The sequence below is a fragment of the Zingiber officinale genome, chromosome 5A (assembly GCF_018446385.1).
Source record: "Zingiber officinale cultivar Zhangliang chromosome 5A, Zo_v1.1, whole genome shotgun sequence".
In the NCBI taxonomy this organism is placed as follows: Eukaryota; Viridiplantae; Streptophyta; class Magnoliopsida; order Zingiberales; family Zingiberaceae; genus Zingiber; species Zingiber officinale.
In genome coordinates, this window is record NC_055994.1 from 5,449,881 (window position 1) to 5,463,750 (window position 13,870).

The 13,870-nt window shown below is 37.4% G+C and overlaps 1 protein-coding gene across 1 annotated transcript; it reads right to left on the reverse strand.

Annotated features, from left to right (window-relative positions):
- Window positions 1–273: 273 nt before the first annotated feature.
- On the reverse strand, window positions 274–714 carry LOC121982874 (SKP1-like protein 1). Its single transcript, XM_042535900.1, has 2 exons — window positions 604–714; window positions 274–561 (listed from the first exon to the last, which is right to left on the reverse strand). Exons 1-2 carry the CDS (start codon window positions 712–714, stop codon window positions 274–276), a joined length of 399 nt encoding a protein of 132 aa, XP_042391834.1.
- Window positions 715–13,870: the final 13,156 nt, after the last annotated feature.

The window sequence follows — 13,870 nt, forward strand, 5'->3', positions numbered from 1 at the left end:
AATTAGATAAATTTTTTATAATTTTAGAATTTTTAAATAATTTTTAAGATAGTTTTAATCAAATACCTAAGTTGAAAAAAAAAATCCTCTACCCGCTCGTCATCTTCTCCTTCTACCTCCCACTTGCCGCTTGCCCGCAACTTGTCGCCCGCTGCCCACTTCCGCCTGCCGCCCTCTGCTGCTACCTCCGACCGCGGTGTTGCCGCTGCTGCCCACCGCCCGCTGCTGCTGCCCACCACCGCCTGCCACCTCCATCGCCCACTACTGCTACTACTACCTCTGGCCTTCTTCTTCAGTACATACAATGAGGAGATCATACAAGGAGGATGAGTCGAGCTTGATGAACTCTCTATCCCAAGCATTGAGTGTTGGGTTCGAGATGGACTTCAATGAGATGCAATAAGAGGAGGAGTTGTCGGAGGAGGCAGCGACGGAGGAGGAGGCAATGGAGGAGGAGAAGGAATCATCAGAGGAGACGGTGGAAGCGATGACAATGGCAGAGGAGGAGGGCGACAAGGGAGAAGAATTAGCGGTGCCATGCTTCCTGCAGTTCTCGAGAATCTAGCTCAGCACCTTGGAGTGGACGAGGAAGAGGGGAATGACACCATCAACATCGTTGAGCATATCCTCGATGACCTTCGATCGGAGGGCCACCTCCTCCTCCACCTTGATCCCTTGCCCGTCGCTGGAAACGAGCTTGATCGTCTTCGTCATTAGGGATTTGACACTCCGATCCTTCTAAGGGTAATTTTGGAAAAAAAAATTGTTTAACCTCTAGAATCGAGAAAAACCTTGGGTGACCCATGGTTTTCTTATTCCGAGTTTGATGCCTAGATTGATGATGTTTGTTGATGTTTCAAAATCCAGAAAAACTTCAGAATAGAGAAAAACCTCAAACCAAATACGGTTATCCTGAATTACCATAGGCAGATAACCTTGATCGTCTATGATACCTCTGAACCAAACACGCCCTTAGGTTTAATGATCATAAACCTTATACTTCACAAAATTATGAAATGAAGAAATGGAAAACTTTAACTTAATGCATATTGAAAGAATTACAGAAAATAGACATTATAAATTGCAAAACAAACATTATGACAACTTGGTAACCAACACCTTCAATTAGTCTACCGACTTATATATCAACAAAATAATATAAATTGTGTGTTTCAGCAAGAACTACAACCAGGGTTTTTTTTAATGACATAAATGAATACATATATATACCTACTAAAATAACAATATACATAACTTCGGAAGAATTAAAAGAACTTGTACAATTTGAGAAGCAACAACAAAAACTAGAGCAAAATTAGAGTTCTACTTTGATGAAGACCGAAATATTATTGCTAGAAAATATTCTGAGTAAGTCAACCTCATGAACCTAGGAGAATCAACTGCGACATCAACCCCAAGAACATCACTAACAACTCCCCCATTAGCAATTAGGTATCCCAAAAGTTCAATGGGAACCAGGAATTATGGACAAGGTCATCCTCCCAGAACAAAAATAACTCCTTATACAAAAATAATCCATTACTTAGAACTATAGGAAAATAAAGACCACCTAAAATTACTTATTTTGGAAAAAAATTTATACTTTTAAACATAGGAGATTTTGATAACTCTCAACCATATGATACCTACTTAGAATAATAGATTGTCTTAGTTCAAAGAGACTATCAAGTTAGACATGAACTATACATAGAAATAGGAGAAGCTATGATGAGAGTAGGAGAAAACTATTGCAAGAGATGCATGGGAAGTTTATAAAATAAACTTTCTAAAAGAAATAGCTCACATAGCATCACAAGGAAATAACATCTTAAACTTCTGTTATACAGTTCATCAACTTTTAACAGTAAGAGATGTCAATAAATGACTAGATCGTCTAAGGTAAAGAGAAGTCATAAGAAATCTAAAACAACTCCAACTCTTTAGTTGGAACTGGATAAAATCATTTTGTAATGATTTCCTAGCACTTACAACAATCTCAAGAAATTACTATAATCCCTGAATTAAGAGAATGACTATTTAGTAAATTACCAAGAGACCTAGGTAAGGAAATCCATAAGGCATGGACAGACATGAAAGTGGCACCCCAATATGACAATATAGGAGTACGAATACAACACATCATCTCAGTATTAAAAGAAAATTGTACTTACATTGAGATACAAAAGCAGCTGAAAACCCAACAATATGGTTTCTGTAGTCAAATATACACTCCCTAATAATATGGAGTAAATCAACATATACAACACAGACAAAGAAGAAAGCCCAATAGACTTGGAATTCAGGATAAACCCAAGGTTAGGCCAAAGAAAACTTATTATCTAAACAAAGTAGAGAAAAGAAACTATACCTAAATAAAGACAAACATGTTAGATGATTTAAACCAAAAAAACATATGCAAATACCATCACTTATTTTGCATGTAACAAACTTGAGCATCTGTCCTCTACTTGTCCAACTAAGAAAAACTTATATACTAGCGAAGCAAAACTAGTAACTTATACCAATTTAGATTTTGAAGAAGTCCAATCAGACGTATCAAACACTTCGTCTATCTACTCCATTGTGTCCGTAGATGATGTAGAAGAAATATCATCTTCTTCAAATTATAAATTAGTCAATTCATTTTTACTACCCCAACTAGGGCGATTGAGAAATATGGACTGACTAATGAAGACTTTTCATACGAATTCAATGACATAGAAGATCAATGGGGCAACTTGCTCCCATCTAAGGACATGGACTTTCTGTTTCAACAAGTTCTACCTCACACGTCTATACCTACACAAACTGACCAATCTGAATGTCTCCATGGCTGAAACTTAAAAACAGGAATAAATAATGTTCCATGTTTTCTATACAGATTTTATTCATCCATAGACAAACGAGGCATGTGCAAACATGTAGGACTGGAGATCGTAAAAAATTGATAGCGAATTAAATCAAAGTACGCAATGGAAGAATAAAAGACAACGGTAATAAAGCCAAGTTTTACTTGATTCAGAGCCTTCGACGACTCCTACTCCAAGGCCCGCACTCATCGAGTACTTTCATTGGGAAATCCACTAATAGCTCGAACAATTACAAAAGTTAAGTACAATAATTAATAAACAATGTTACCGACAACAGAGAAAGTAAGGAAATCTTGATCACCGGTTATCGGAGGAGAGTCATAGGAGCTTTTTCCTACCACTGAGCAAGAGTGAAAGTCATAGCAGTTCTTATTCTGAAGCTCCTAGAAGGCTCAACCAATTGACGCTCTTCACATCAACTTTTGGATGAGATTTCGGGTCCAAGCACCTGACCAACTACGAGCACCCAGACCACCCGGGTGCCCAAGACACCTGCCCGAGCGAGCCAGGTCCGAGCGCCCGGATACCTTCCAGGCACCCGAACTCTCCTTTTCTTCAACAACTTCTTCCCTACAAAAAGGATAGTGCATGCAATAGAAAATATATTTACCCAACAAAACAGAGTTAGCACTGTTGGTGCGGTTAACACTAACGGTCTAACTCAAGTTTTGATGAATGACAAAATAGGTTAAGTTAGTTTTATTATTATCTAACACTCTGATCAAGTGTGCAGGAGAAGCTTAGACAGGTCGACGGGTTGACCTGATGTCTGGCACGAAGCCCAGCTAGGTCGATGGGCTGACCGGATAGCTGGCATGAAGTCCAAACGGATCGATGGGATGACCGGATGTTTGGCACGAAGTCCAGACGAGTCGAAGGACTGACCGGACGTCTGACAGGTAAGTAAAGGTAAGTCACTGGAGGGGAGTGACTGTGAGGATGCGTTCCCTGGAAGGAAACATTAGGCGTCGATCCGATTTAGATCCATTTCGAATATCTAAGTCGAGATCGTGACTAGATTCCGGTCTCGAGGAGACGGAATCTAATTAGTATTCTTTTTTGATCATAAACTGTGCTGACACTCTGTTTTGCAGGATATTTTGCATTTATGCTTCGGACTAACATTTTCTTGCAGGGAAATGAAGTTGCTGGAAAATGGAATCTGAGCGCTCGGAAGGGATCCGGGTGCCCGGAATGCAAGTTTTATTCACAACGTCGCTTCGCCACGTGGAGCGCCCTGATTGGCTCGGCTACGTCATATTTAGGGCCTCGAAGGGATCCAGGCGCCTTGAATCTCCTATATAAGGAGGGTAAAGGCTGGAGTCAAAGCACAATAACGAACGATATGTTCTCCTGTGCTCCTGCGACGCTGCGAAGGCTCTCCGACAAGTTTTGTTTCCTTATTATTCTCTTATTATCGGTTTCTTTTCCTTTACTAAAATTCAGGTACTACATTTGTAAGAATATTTCAAATTATTAGTAATTGTCCAACGAAAGCATTCAACCAGTGCGGGTCTTGGAGTAGGAGTCGACATAGGCTCCGAACCAAGTAAAAGATTACTTGTGCTAGCATTGCTCTCTTTTTGTTTTTCTTTTTTTGCTGCGTGCTTACTCTACGATATTTTTAAATCGCTATTCACCCCCCCCCCCCTCTAGCAAAACTCATCGATCCAACAAGTGGTATCAGAGCAGGTACCGCTTTGATTTGGTGCAACCACCAATTAGATAGGGGGTGAAACTCGTTTCTTTTTTTTTTCGGTTTTCAATTTTTCATCATATTCCAAACTGGTATTGTTACCTTTTTGGAATCTTTTTTCGTCACAATTAATCTAAATTGGTGCAACACCAACCCAGTTTTTAGTTTTCTTTTATTTTATTCCGCATTACTAATCCAAGACCTAGTATTGGGACTTTTTTTGTCTATTTGTTTACTTGTGTGCATATTAAAATGTCTCAAATCGAAGGCTTCAGCACAGTACGCCCTCCCCTATTCAACGGGGATGATTTTACATACTAGAAGAAGTGGATGGAGGTCTACCTGAAGACTGATTTCGACCAATGGTTCAGCGTCACCAGAGGCTACAAAGTACCAGTCGACAACTCGGAATACCACTGGACCCGGAACAGTGGACTCCAGACATAAAGAAAAAATTGTCAACAGACTTCAAAGCGCTCAACACGCTACAATGCATACTGACGAAGGAAGAGTTGAACCGAGTTGGACCGCACCAGAATGTGAAAGAACTATGGGACAAGTTAATCGAGTTACACGAAGGAACGAGCGATGCCAAGGTAACGAAACACGATCTACTTTTAAATAAGTTATTTAATATTAAAATGCAGGAAGGAGAAACGGCGAGTCAGCTTCACGCGAGGATCAAAGACATCCTCAACGGACTCCACGTGATAGGCCATCAAATGGAGAATCGCGATCTAATCAAGTATGCATTAAACGCTTTTTTGCGTAATACTTTGTGGGCATCTATCGTGGATGCCTACAAAATTTCAAAAAATTTAACTAAACTAAAATTAGATGAATTATTTTGTGAATTAAAATTACATGAGCAAACTAATGCTGGGACCGAGAAAGGTATTGCCTTATTTGCAGGTTCCTCCAAGGAAAGAACGAAGAAGTCTGAACATGAAGATGACTCTGACCAGGATTCTAAAGACGAAGAGTACCTGGTGAACCTGGTAAGGAAAATGTTCACCAGGAGGAAGAAGAGCTTCAGCAAGAAGGACCTGCAAAAGATCAACTCCCCAACTGAACCTAGGAATGTGACCTACTTCGGGTGCAACAAGAAGGGTCACTACAAGAACGAGTGCCCGAGGTTGAAGAACGATAAGACGAAGACATCCAAGAAGAAAGCTCTCAAAGCAACCTGGGACGACTCCTCATCAGAAGAATCAGAGGCCGAAGACCAGAGGCACTAGAGTCATCTCGCATTGATGGCCCTCGAAGCAGAGTCGGAGGACGAATCGGAAGACGGGTCCAAACCCGAATCGAGCCACAAGTCCGTACTCATTTCCGAAGGTCCCGAAGAGGTACACTTTAATTTGAATAGAAAGTTCTTTAAAATTATTGCATGTTTAAATAAGAAATTAATTACAATAGAAAATGAAAACAATTTGCTCCTTAATGAAAATCAAAACCTCAAGGAACAAATCACAAATCCAAATCCAACTCAAGACCTAACACTTGAGGAGAAAAATTTATCACTAAAAATAAAAATTAATAAATTAAAAGATCTCTTAGAAAAATTTACAACAAGATCTAAGAATTTAGAACTAATTTCAAATAATCAAAAAGTAATTTACAACAAAACCGAACTTGGCTACAAGTCAAGTTCAAATTGTTGGTGCAATATCCCTCAGGTCAAGGTTGACCTGATTGACCAAGCTTGAGTCTTGGTTTGGGTTTCGATGTTTGACAATGCAGTTGTTCATTTGGGGAGATTGTTTGGTGCAATTCCCCTCTGATCAGGTTAATTGAAGAAGAGTCAAGTAGGGCAAGGTTGACCGGATACTTGATTCGGAAGTCCTAACTGGGATGTTAGGTAGTAAGGAAATCCTGGTGAGTGAAGCGAGGTGAAAGACCTAGTGAGTGAAGCTAGGAAGTTAGAAAGTCCTGGTGAGTGACGCCAGGCAGAGTGAAAGTCCTAGTGAGTGAAGCTAGGCAGTGAGAAAATCCTAGTGACTGAAGCTAGGTGAAAGTCCTGGTGAGTGAAGCCAGACAGAAGAAAGTCCTGGTGAGTGAAGCCAGACAGAAGAAAATCCTGGTGAGTGAAGCCAGGTGAAAGTCCTGGTGAGTGAAGTCAGGCAGAAGAGAAATCCTAGTGAGTGAAGCTAGGCAGAATGGAAGTCCTGGTGAGTGAAGTCAGGCACGGGGGAAATCCAAATGGGTCAAGGTTGACCAGACATCTGGTGAAAATCCAAGTAGGTCAAGGGAGTGACCGGATACTTGGCAAGATGAAGAAAAGTCCAAGTAGGTCAAGGGAGTGACCAGATACTTGGCAAGATGAAGAAAAGTCCAAGTAGGTCAAGGGAGTGACCAGATACTTGGCAAGATGAAGAAAAGTCCAAGTGGGTCAAAGGGATTGATCGGACACTTGGTGAGGGAGTCCTAGCAGGTCAAGGGTGACCGGATGCTAGGCATGATGTTCCAACAGGTCAAGATTGACCGGATGTTGGTTTGGGGGCTTTGGGACTTGGTTTTGGGCAAAAACCAGCATCTGGATCGATCAGCTGATCGATTGGATGCTTCCCAATCGATCAGCCGATCGATCAGGTGAGTCCCTGCTACAGAGCTCCTCCCAATCGATCAGTCGATCGATTGGGAAGAAATGTCGCGAGAACAGAATGCCTCTGGATCGATCAGGTGATCGATCCAGAGACCCTGATCGATCAGTGGATCGATCGGGGTGGCGCATTTTGTCGCGATAAGTCCTAGATCGATCAGCTGATCGATCCAGGCAAATTCCGAGAGCACAGAGGCGCTCTGGATCGATCCGTGGATCGATCCAAAGCCTCCCCGATCGATTGGGAGAAATCCAATTGATCAGGATTCGACCGTTAGCGTCGATTTAAGCCGCAGGCGTTCATTTCCTTCGGCATCGCTTCTACGATTCATCTCCGATCTTCACCAGCGACTCCACAGCTCTCTCTCAAGTTCAGATCGCCAGTTCTTGAAGATTCTTGGAGGTTCTTCCAAGTCAAGAGGCAGATCAAAAGCAAGAAGAGAAGTTAGGGTTACGGTTTATTGTAAGATTTTGCTTGCATTTCATATCCTTTCCTTTCTTCTTGTATTGAGAGTTTGTAAAGGTTTTTCCACCTTCGGTAGTTACCGTAGAGGAGTGTGTTTCATAGTGGAGGGTGCGTGAGTGTGTGGATCCTTGGATTAGTCACCTCTTGTGAGGTGGATACCAAGTAAATCCTTACTGTTAGCGTTGAGTGTTGATTTCTTGTATATTTCCGCTGCATCTTTGAAGAAACAAACAACGCCAAGCACACAAGCACGCGACGAGCTATTCACCCCCTCTAGCTACTTTTTGGTCCCAACAAAAATAAAATATTTAAATCGTTAATAACCCAACACAAACAATCAAGTAAAGTTTGGGTTCTGAAAGCGTGCTTAATCACGCAAGTAGGACTTAACCAATACTACATACCCAAAGAAAAAATATATTATGTAAAATTGAATAAATCAAATCAAAAATCAAAATACAAACCTAGACCAACAAATTCAAAATTTAAATATTTTAAAACCCACCAAAACTTAGAATATCATCAAGTCAATTATAATTATAAAAGTAACAGACATAAACTAAAAACTAAAATTCAAAAATAAAGGCCAATAATTTTGGAGGAGGCTCCAGAATAGCTGGCACCTCCAAAAATAATCTATCCGATGGGGTAACCGAAACTAACCTACCTGGCAGGATAATTAGGACTAGTTAGAAAGGGACCAAGTTTAACTTGACCTATGGTACTGGTGAAGTTTTGGATGATAGTATGTTAGGGAAACTTAGTCTATGCATGTTTAGAAAGATATGGCTTCGACCTGGTGTATTTGGCTAAGTAGAACTAACCAAAACTACCCTTTATGGATCTTAATCAGTTAGATCAAGGTTTTATATTAAGTTCAGTGGATAGGACTATTTGGAAAACCTCGAAGGCATGGTTTGTAAAATACCGGAAAATAGGCGAATATTAATAAGGGAATTTTTCAGAATTTTTGGAAATTTTTCAGGAATTTTTCGGAGCTCGTATGGACGAGTTAACGGGGACAAAATGGGATCTGGAAAAGCCTGTTTTGGCTACCCTATTTAAAAGAGGAAAAGTTGAATTTCTTAATTCCTTTTTCTTTATTTATTTTCTTTTTTCTTTGTTTTCGGTTGTCGCCGTTCACTCCTCCCTGCCGAACTCGCGCCGACGCCAAGCTTCCTCCCGATCCTTGCCCTAACCGCCCAAGCCGTTTTCCCTCCTCCTCTCCCATGAGTGCATAAGCCCGGACCCAAGGGAAGTCAGCACTTCTTTTCTTCCTCTCCGCAGCCGAGCATCCTCTTCCCTGCGCCCTAGCCGCCGGCGACGCACGGAGCAGCGCCGACAGCCGGTGCCCTAGCCTCAGCCGCGACACCCGGTTCCACGACGCCACCCGCGGTACACCGCCGAGCCCTCTGCCGATCGTCGATCTCCCTTCTTCCTCTGTACTACCGCTGACCCCAACAATCGACTCCGACTAAAGGGTGCTGGCGCCGCCCGATTTCTGACCTGTTGTCTCCGCCTTTGATTTCCGCCCAGTGCCATCGGTGGATAGCAGTGGTTGGCCAGAATTTGAGTGGGTTCTGGGTGGTGTTGGCTGGAAAGCTTTTGGTAGCAACATTTCCGGCAGTAGCCTTGTCCGGTCCTTGGTTGTTGCAGGTAAAGTGCTCAAGTTGGTTTGGGAATTAGGGTTGTGGTTTGATTTTATGTGGCTGATCACAGATCTAGATTCTTGCTTGGACAGTCGGTGGAGTTTCCTGCTTGAGCAGCAACCTTTGTCTCCAACAGAATCTTTGGTCCAGCAACCCTAATGTAAGGGTTTGGAGTGTGGTTGAGTTGGCACGTTCTTGATACATGTTGTTTTAGGTACAAATTGTTACATAAATGTAATTTATTATGGGTGATTTTAGGTACGTTTTGATATATGATAACTTATAGTTCATATTTTGAACTTGATATTGATTAGGTATGATTATTTTGGTTGTGGGTGAATTATACTAGATGGTTAGGTTGATTAGGGTTTACCCTAATTTAGGCTTGAGGATTTTATTTAGCCATTTCTTTGGATTTTAGCTAAATAAAATTTCACATTGATTGATACAGGACTTTGACGCGAGACGAGTATCTCGACGTTGTGATCGGACCGGATTGGACCATTCTATTTTCGGAGGCGGGTACTTTTGACTTATGTCATTTGATATGCTTAGTAATTAAATTAACATGTTGCATTAATTGTGTTTCTTATCTGTTTCGGTTAATCACTACCCAAATTTTACATGCTTGATTGATTGATTGATTTTTGCATCTCAGGTATATTTTACCTGTTTATACATGCTTATAGGGGTAGTAATATACCATGCTTGACCATGTTCAGGACCTAGGTTTTATACCTTCTGTATACCTTTGGATTGTTTTGGATTCGTTGACCTTTGATGCATTTTTATATATATGTAGATTAGGTCAGGATATTCTTGTGGTTAGTGTCATGCACCATTTGCATGATTGCATGCTGAGCGATAGTCCGCTCCATTATTGTTGAGCACATCGCCAGTTACATGGATCTGCACACACCACCACTCATGGGTTAGTGGTCGATTCAGGCTGAGTGTGTTGCAGCAGGGACTCTGTTAGGCACCGTTGGTCCGCTCATGGGTAGTGTGACACAACGTGTTATCCGGCAGGGATTCCTCCCCGTCATTGTGTACCGGGAGTTGAGAGCATTGCGCTCCCCCATCTATGGTTTGGGGTAGGAGGATAGGTGTACTCCGACAGCATCCCGTCCACTCGGTCACTCATCAGGAGTAGTGACGACAGAGTGCACGGTTGTCACAGCCCTACCCACTCGGCCTCACTTTTGTATAAGATGATCGACTGGCGTCAGGGGTGACCAGGACGCATCATTGGCATCATATGCATGATGCATTTATTGCTTGTGTTTGTGGTTGCTGCATTTATATGCTGCATATTGTTTGGATACCTATATTTGACATGCATACAGGATTTCCTTATTCCTCGGACTGTTTGACCTTATACTCAGGACCTGGTTAGTACAGCATTCTCCTGTTTACTTCAGATGCATTTTTATCTTTCTTATCAGGAGACTGTACGCATGATTAGTGCTAGGTGTTGTTTCTTTACTTTGCATATCAATTGTACCTGCTGAGTGTTGGACTCACCCCGCCTCCATTGTTGATATTTTTAGGTTGATGCTGTCAGGAGGGAGTTCCAGTCGCTAGTCCTCACTGCACGTAGTGCTGATCCTGCAGACCTCCAGGATATGTTTGGTTTTCTTTGGTTTCTTTCTGTTCTAGACTGTTTGAACTCGTTATGTTCTGGATTTATTTGCTTATGGACATGATATAGATTTTATTATATCGATAGATTTGGATTTGGTTTTTATTCTACTACATGCCTGCCTGGATGGCAGAAGAGGTGAGTTCGTCGGTTTTGAGCTTTACGAGTGTAGTTGAGTAGGGTGGTTTTTGAGTCAGAGTATTATTACTGCGTGGTTGTGTCAGCCAGAGGCTGAATATATATATAAACTGCGTGGTGATTGATTTTATTTATTGTTATGATTCCAGCCGCCTGTGGCTGAGTATTTAGTGTTTGTAGAAAATGTTTGATTGTCCGCCGTACAGGGGAGATGCTGCCGAAATTTTCTCGGACAGGGACTCTTCTGGGGGCGTGACATGGTTACTCTAATGATGTCCAAGTGACTCACCATAGCCCAGAAATTTATCCAAAGAATGCCTATTTGTTGAGCCCAAAGTTAAACCTGAATCTAACACAAAGTTAAAAAAAAAAACTCAAAAACTGAACATAATTCATTTCAAAAAATTATAGGATTCCCTAATTGAAAACGTAGATCGGCTGAGATGACTAAGAACTCAACTAAATAAAATTAAATTAAAATTAATTAATTAAAATTAAATTAAATTAAATTAAATAAAAAATTAAAATAAAATTAGTAAAAAAATTTTAAAAAAATCTTTTAAATCCTCTAAAAATTCTTTTAAAAAAATTCCAAAATTATTTTAATTTTTTTTTTTAAACTTTTAAAAATTATATTAAATTTTTTTTTAAAAACTTTTAAAAAATATTTAAAAACTTTAAAAATTATTTTAAAGATTCTTTTAAAAACTTTAAAAAATTCTTTTAAAAACTTATAAAACATATTTTAAAAATTCTTATAAAAACTTTTAAAATTTATTTCAAAAATTTTATAAAACTTTAAAAAAAATTACGTTTAAAATATATTTTAAAAACTTTTTAAAAAATTATTTTAAAAACTTTAAAAATTATTTTAAAAACTTTTAAAAATTATTTTATTAAAAACTTTTAAAAAAATTACGTTAAAAAAATCTTTTAAAAACTTTTAAAAAAATTATTTTCAAAAATAAATCTTTAAAAATTCTTTTCAAAACTTTAAAAATTATTTTAAAAATTCTTGTAAAGACTTTAAAATTCTTTTAAAAAAAAACTTTTAAAAACTTTAAAAATTCTTTTAAAAACTTTTATAAATTATTTCAAAAATTTTAAAAACTTTAAAAAAAATTATGTTTAAAAAATACATTTTTTTAAATATTTTAAAAAATATTCTTTATAAATTATTTTAAAAATTCTTTTAAAAACTTTAAAATTCTTTTAAAAATTCTTTTAAAAATTATTTTAAATTTCAAAAATTTTAAAAACTTTAGAAAAAAATTACGTTTAAAAAATCTTTTAAAAACTTTTAAAATAAATTCTTTTAAAAACTTTAAAAATTATTTTAAAAAATCTTTTTAAAAGTTTTAAAAATTATTTCAAAAAATTTTAAAACTTGAAAAAAATTTACGTTTAGAAAATCTTTTAAAAACTTTAAAAAAAATTTAAAACTTTAGAAATTATTTTAAAAATTCTTTTTAAAAAAATCTTTAAAAATTATTTTAAAATTCTTTTAAAAACTTTTGAAATTATTTTAAAAACTTTTAAGAATTAGTTTAAAAAATCTTTTAAAAAATTCTTTTTAAAACTTTTAAAAATTTTAGAAATTATTTTAAATTTTTAAAAAATAAAAATAAAAATTATTTTAAAAATTATTTTAAAAATTCTTTAAAAAACTTTAAAAACTATCTTAAAATCTTTAAAATTTATTTTAAAAATTCCTTTAAAAACTTTAATAATAATAATAATAATAATAATAATAATAATTATTTTATGATTAGTCTTACCTAAACAAAGTTGGAATTAAAGTATGGACTAACCCTCAACTCCTACCTATTATAGGAAACAAAGTGGATCTTAGACAGTGGTTGCTCCAAACATATAACTGGAGATTACACCAAATTCACTAAATTTACCTACAAAAGTTTAGGAACAGTTATCTTTGGAAACAATGACAAACTCAAGGTAATTGGTATAGGTAATATTGAACTTAACCACTTCTTCAATTAAGTGTTATTTAACACAAAAAGAAGAAACTTGGTTATGGCATAGAAGAATGTCGCACACAAATTTCATAAATATAAGCAAATTAAATGGATTAGTTAGAGATTTATCAAAATTACCTAACTTAGACTCAACAATATGTAATGTTTGTCAACAAGGTAAACAAACAAAATCCACTCACAAACTAACTAATCAAACTCAAACCAACTCAATACTAGAACTTCTACACTTAGACTTATTTGACTCTCATAGGGTCAAATCAATAAATGGCAGTTTATATTGTCTAATAATAATAGACGACTATTCTAGGTTCACTTGGGTAAAATTCTTAAAAAATAAGGATGAAACTTTTGAAATTTTTATAAACTTTTGCAAACAAGTTGAACATGAAAAAGACCTTAAAATTAAAATAATTAGAAGTGGCAAAGGGGAAAATTTAAAAATCATAACTTTAACAAATTTTATCTTGAAAACAGATATCATCACGAATTTTCGTGTCCTAAAACTCCCCAGCAAAATGGAATAGTAAAAATAAATAATATAACTTTACTTGAAGCCTCTAGAACTATGTTGAATGAATATAATTTACTCAAATACTTTTGGACAGAAGCTGTCAGTACAGCATGCTATGTGTAAAATAGAACAACATTAAATAAAACACATAACAAAACTTTTTTCAAAATATATTATAATAAGCAACCCAATATAAAATATTTTAAAGTATTTGGGTGTCCATCCTTTATCTTAAACATAAGAAAACACTTAGGAAAATTCACCTCTAAAGTAGAAGATGGAATCTTTGTAGGATACTC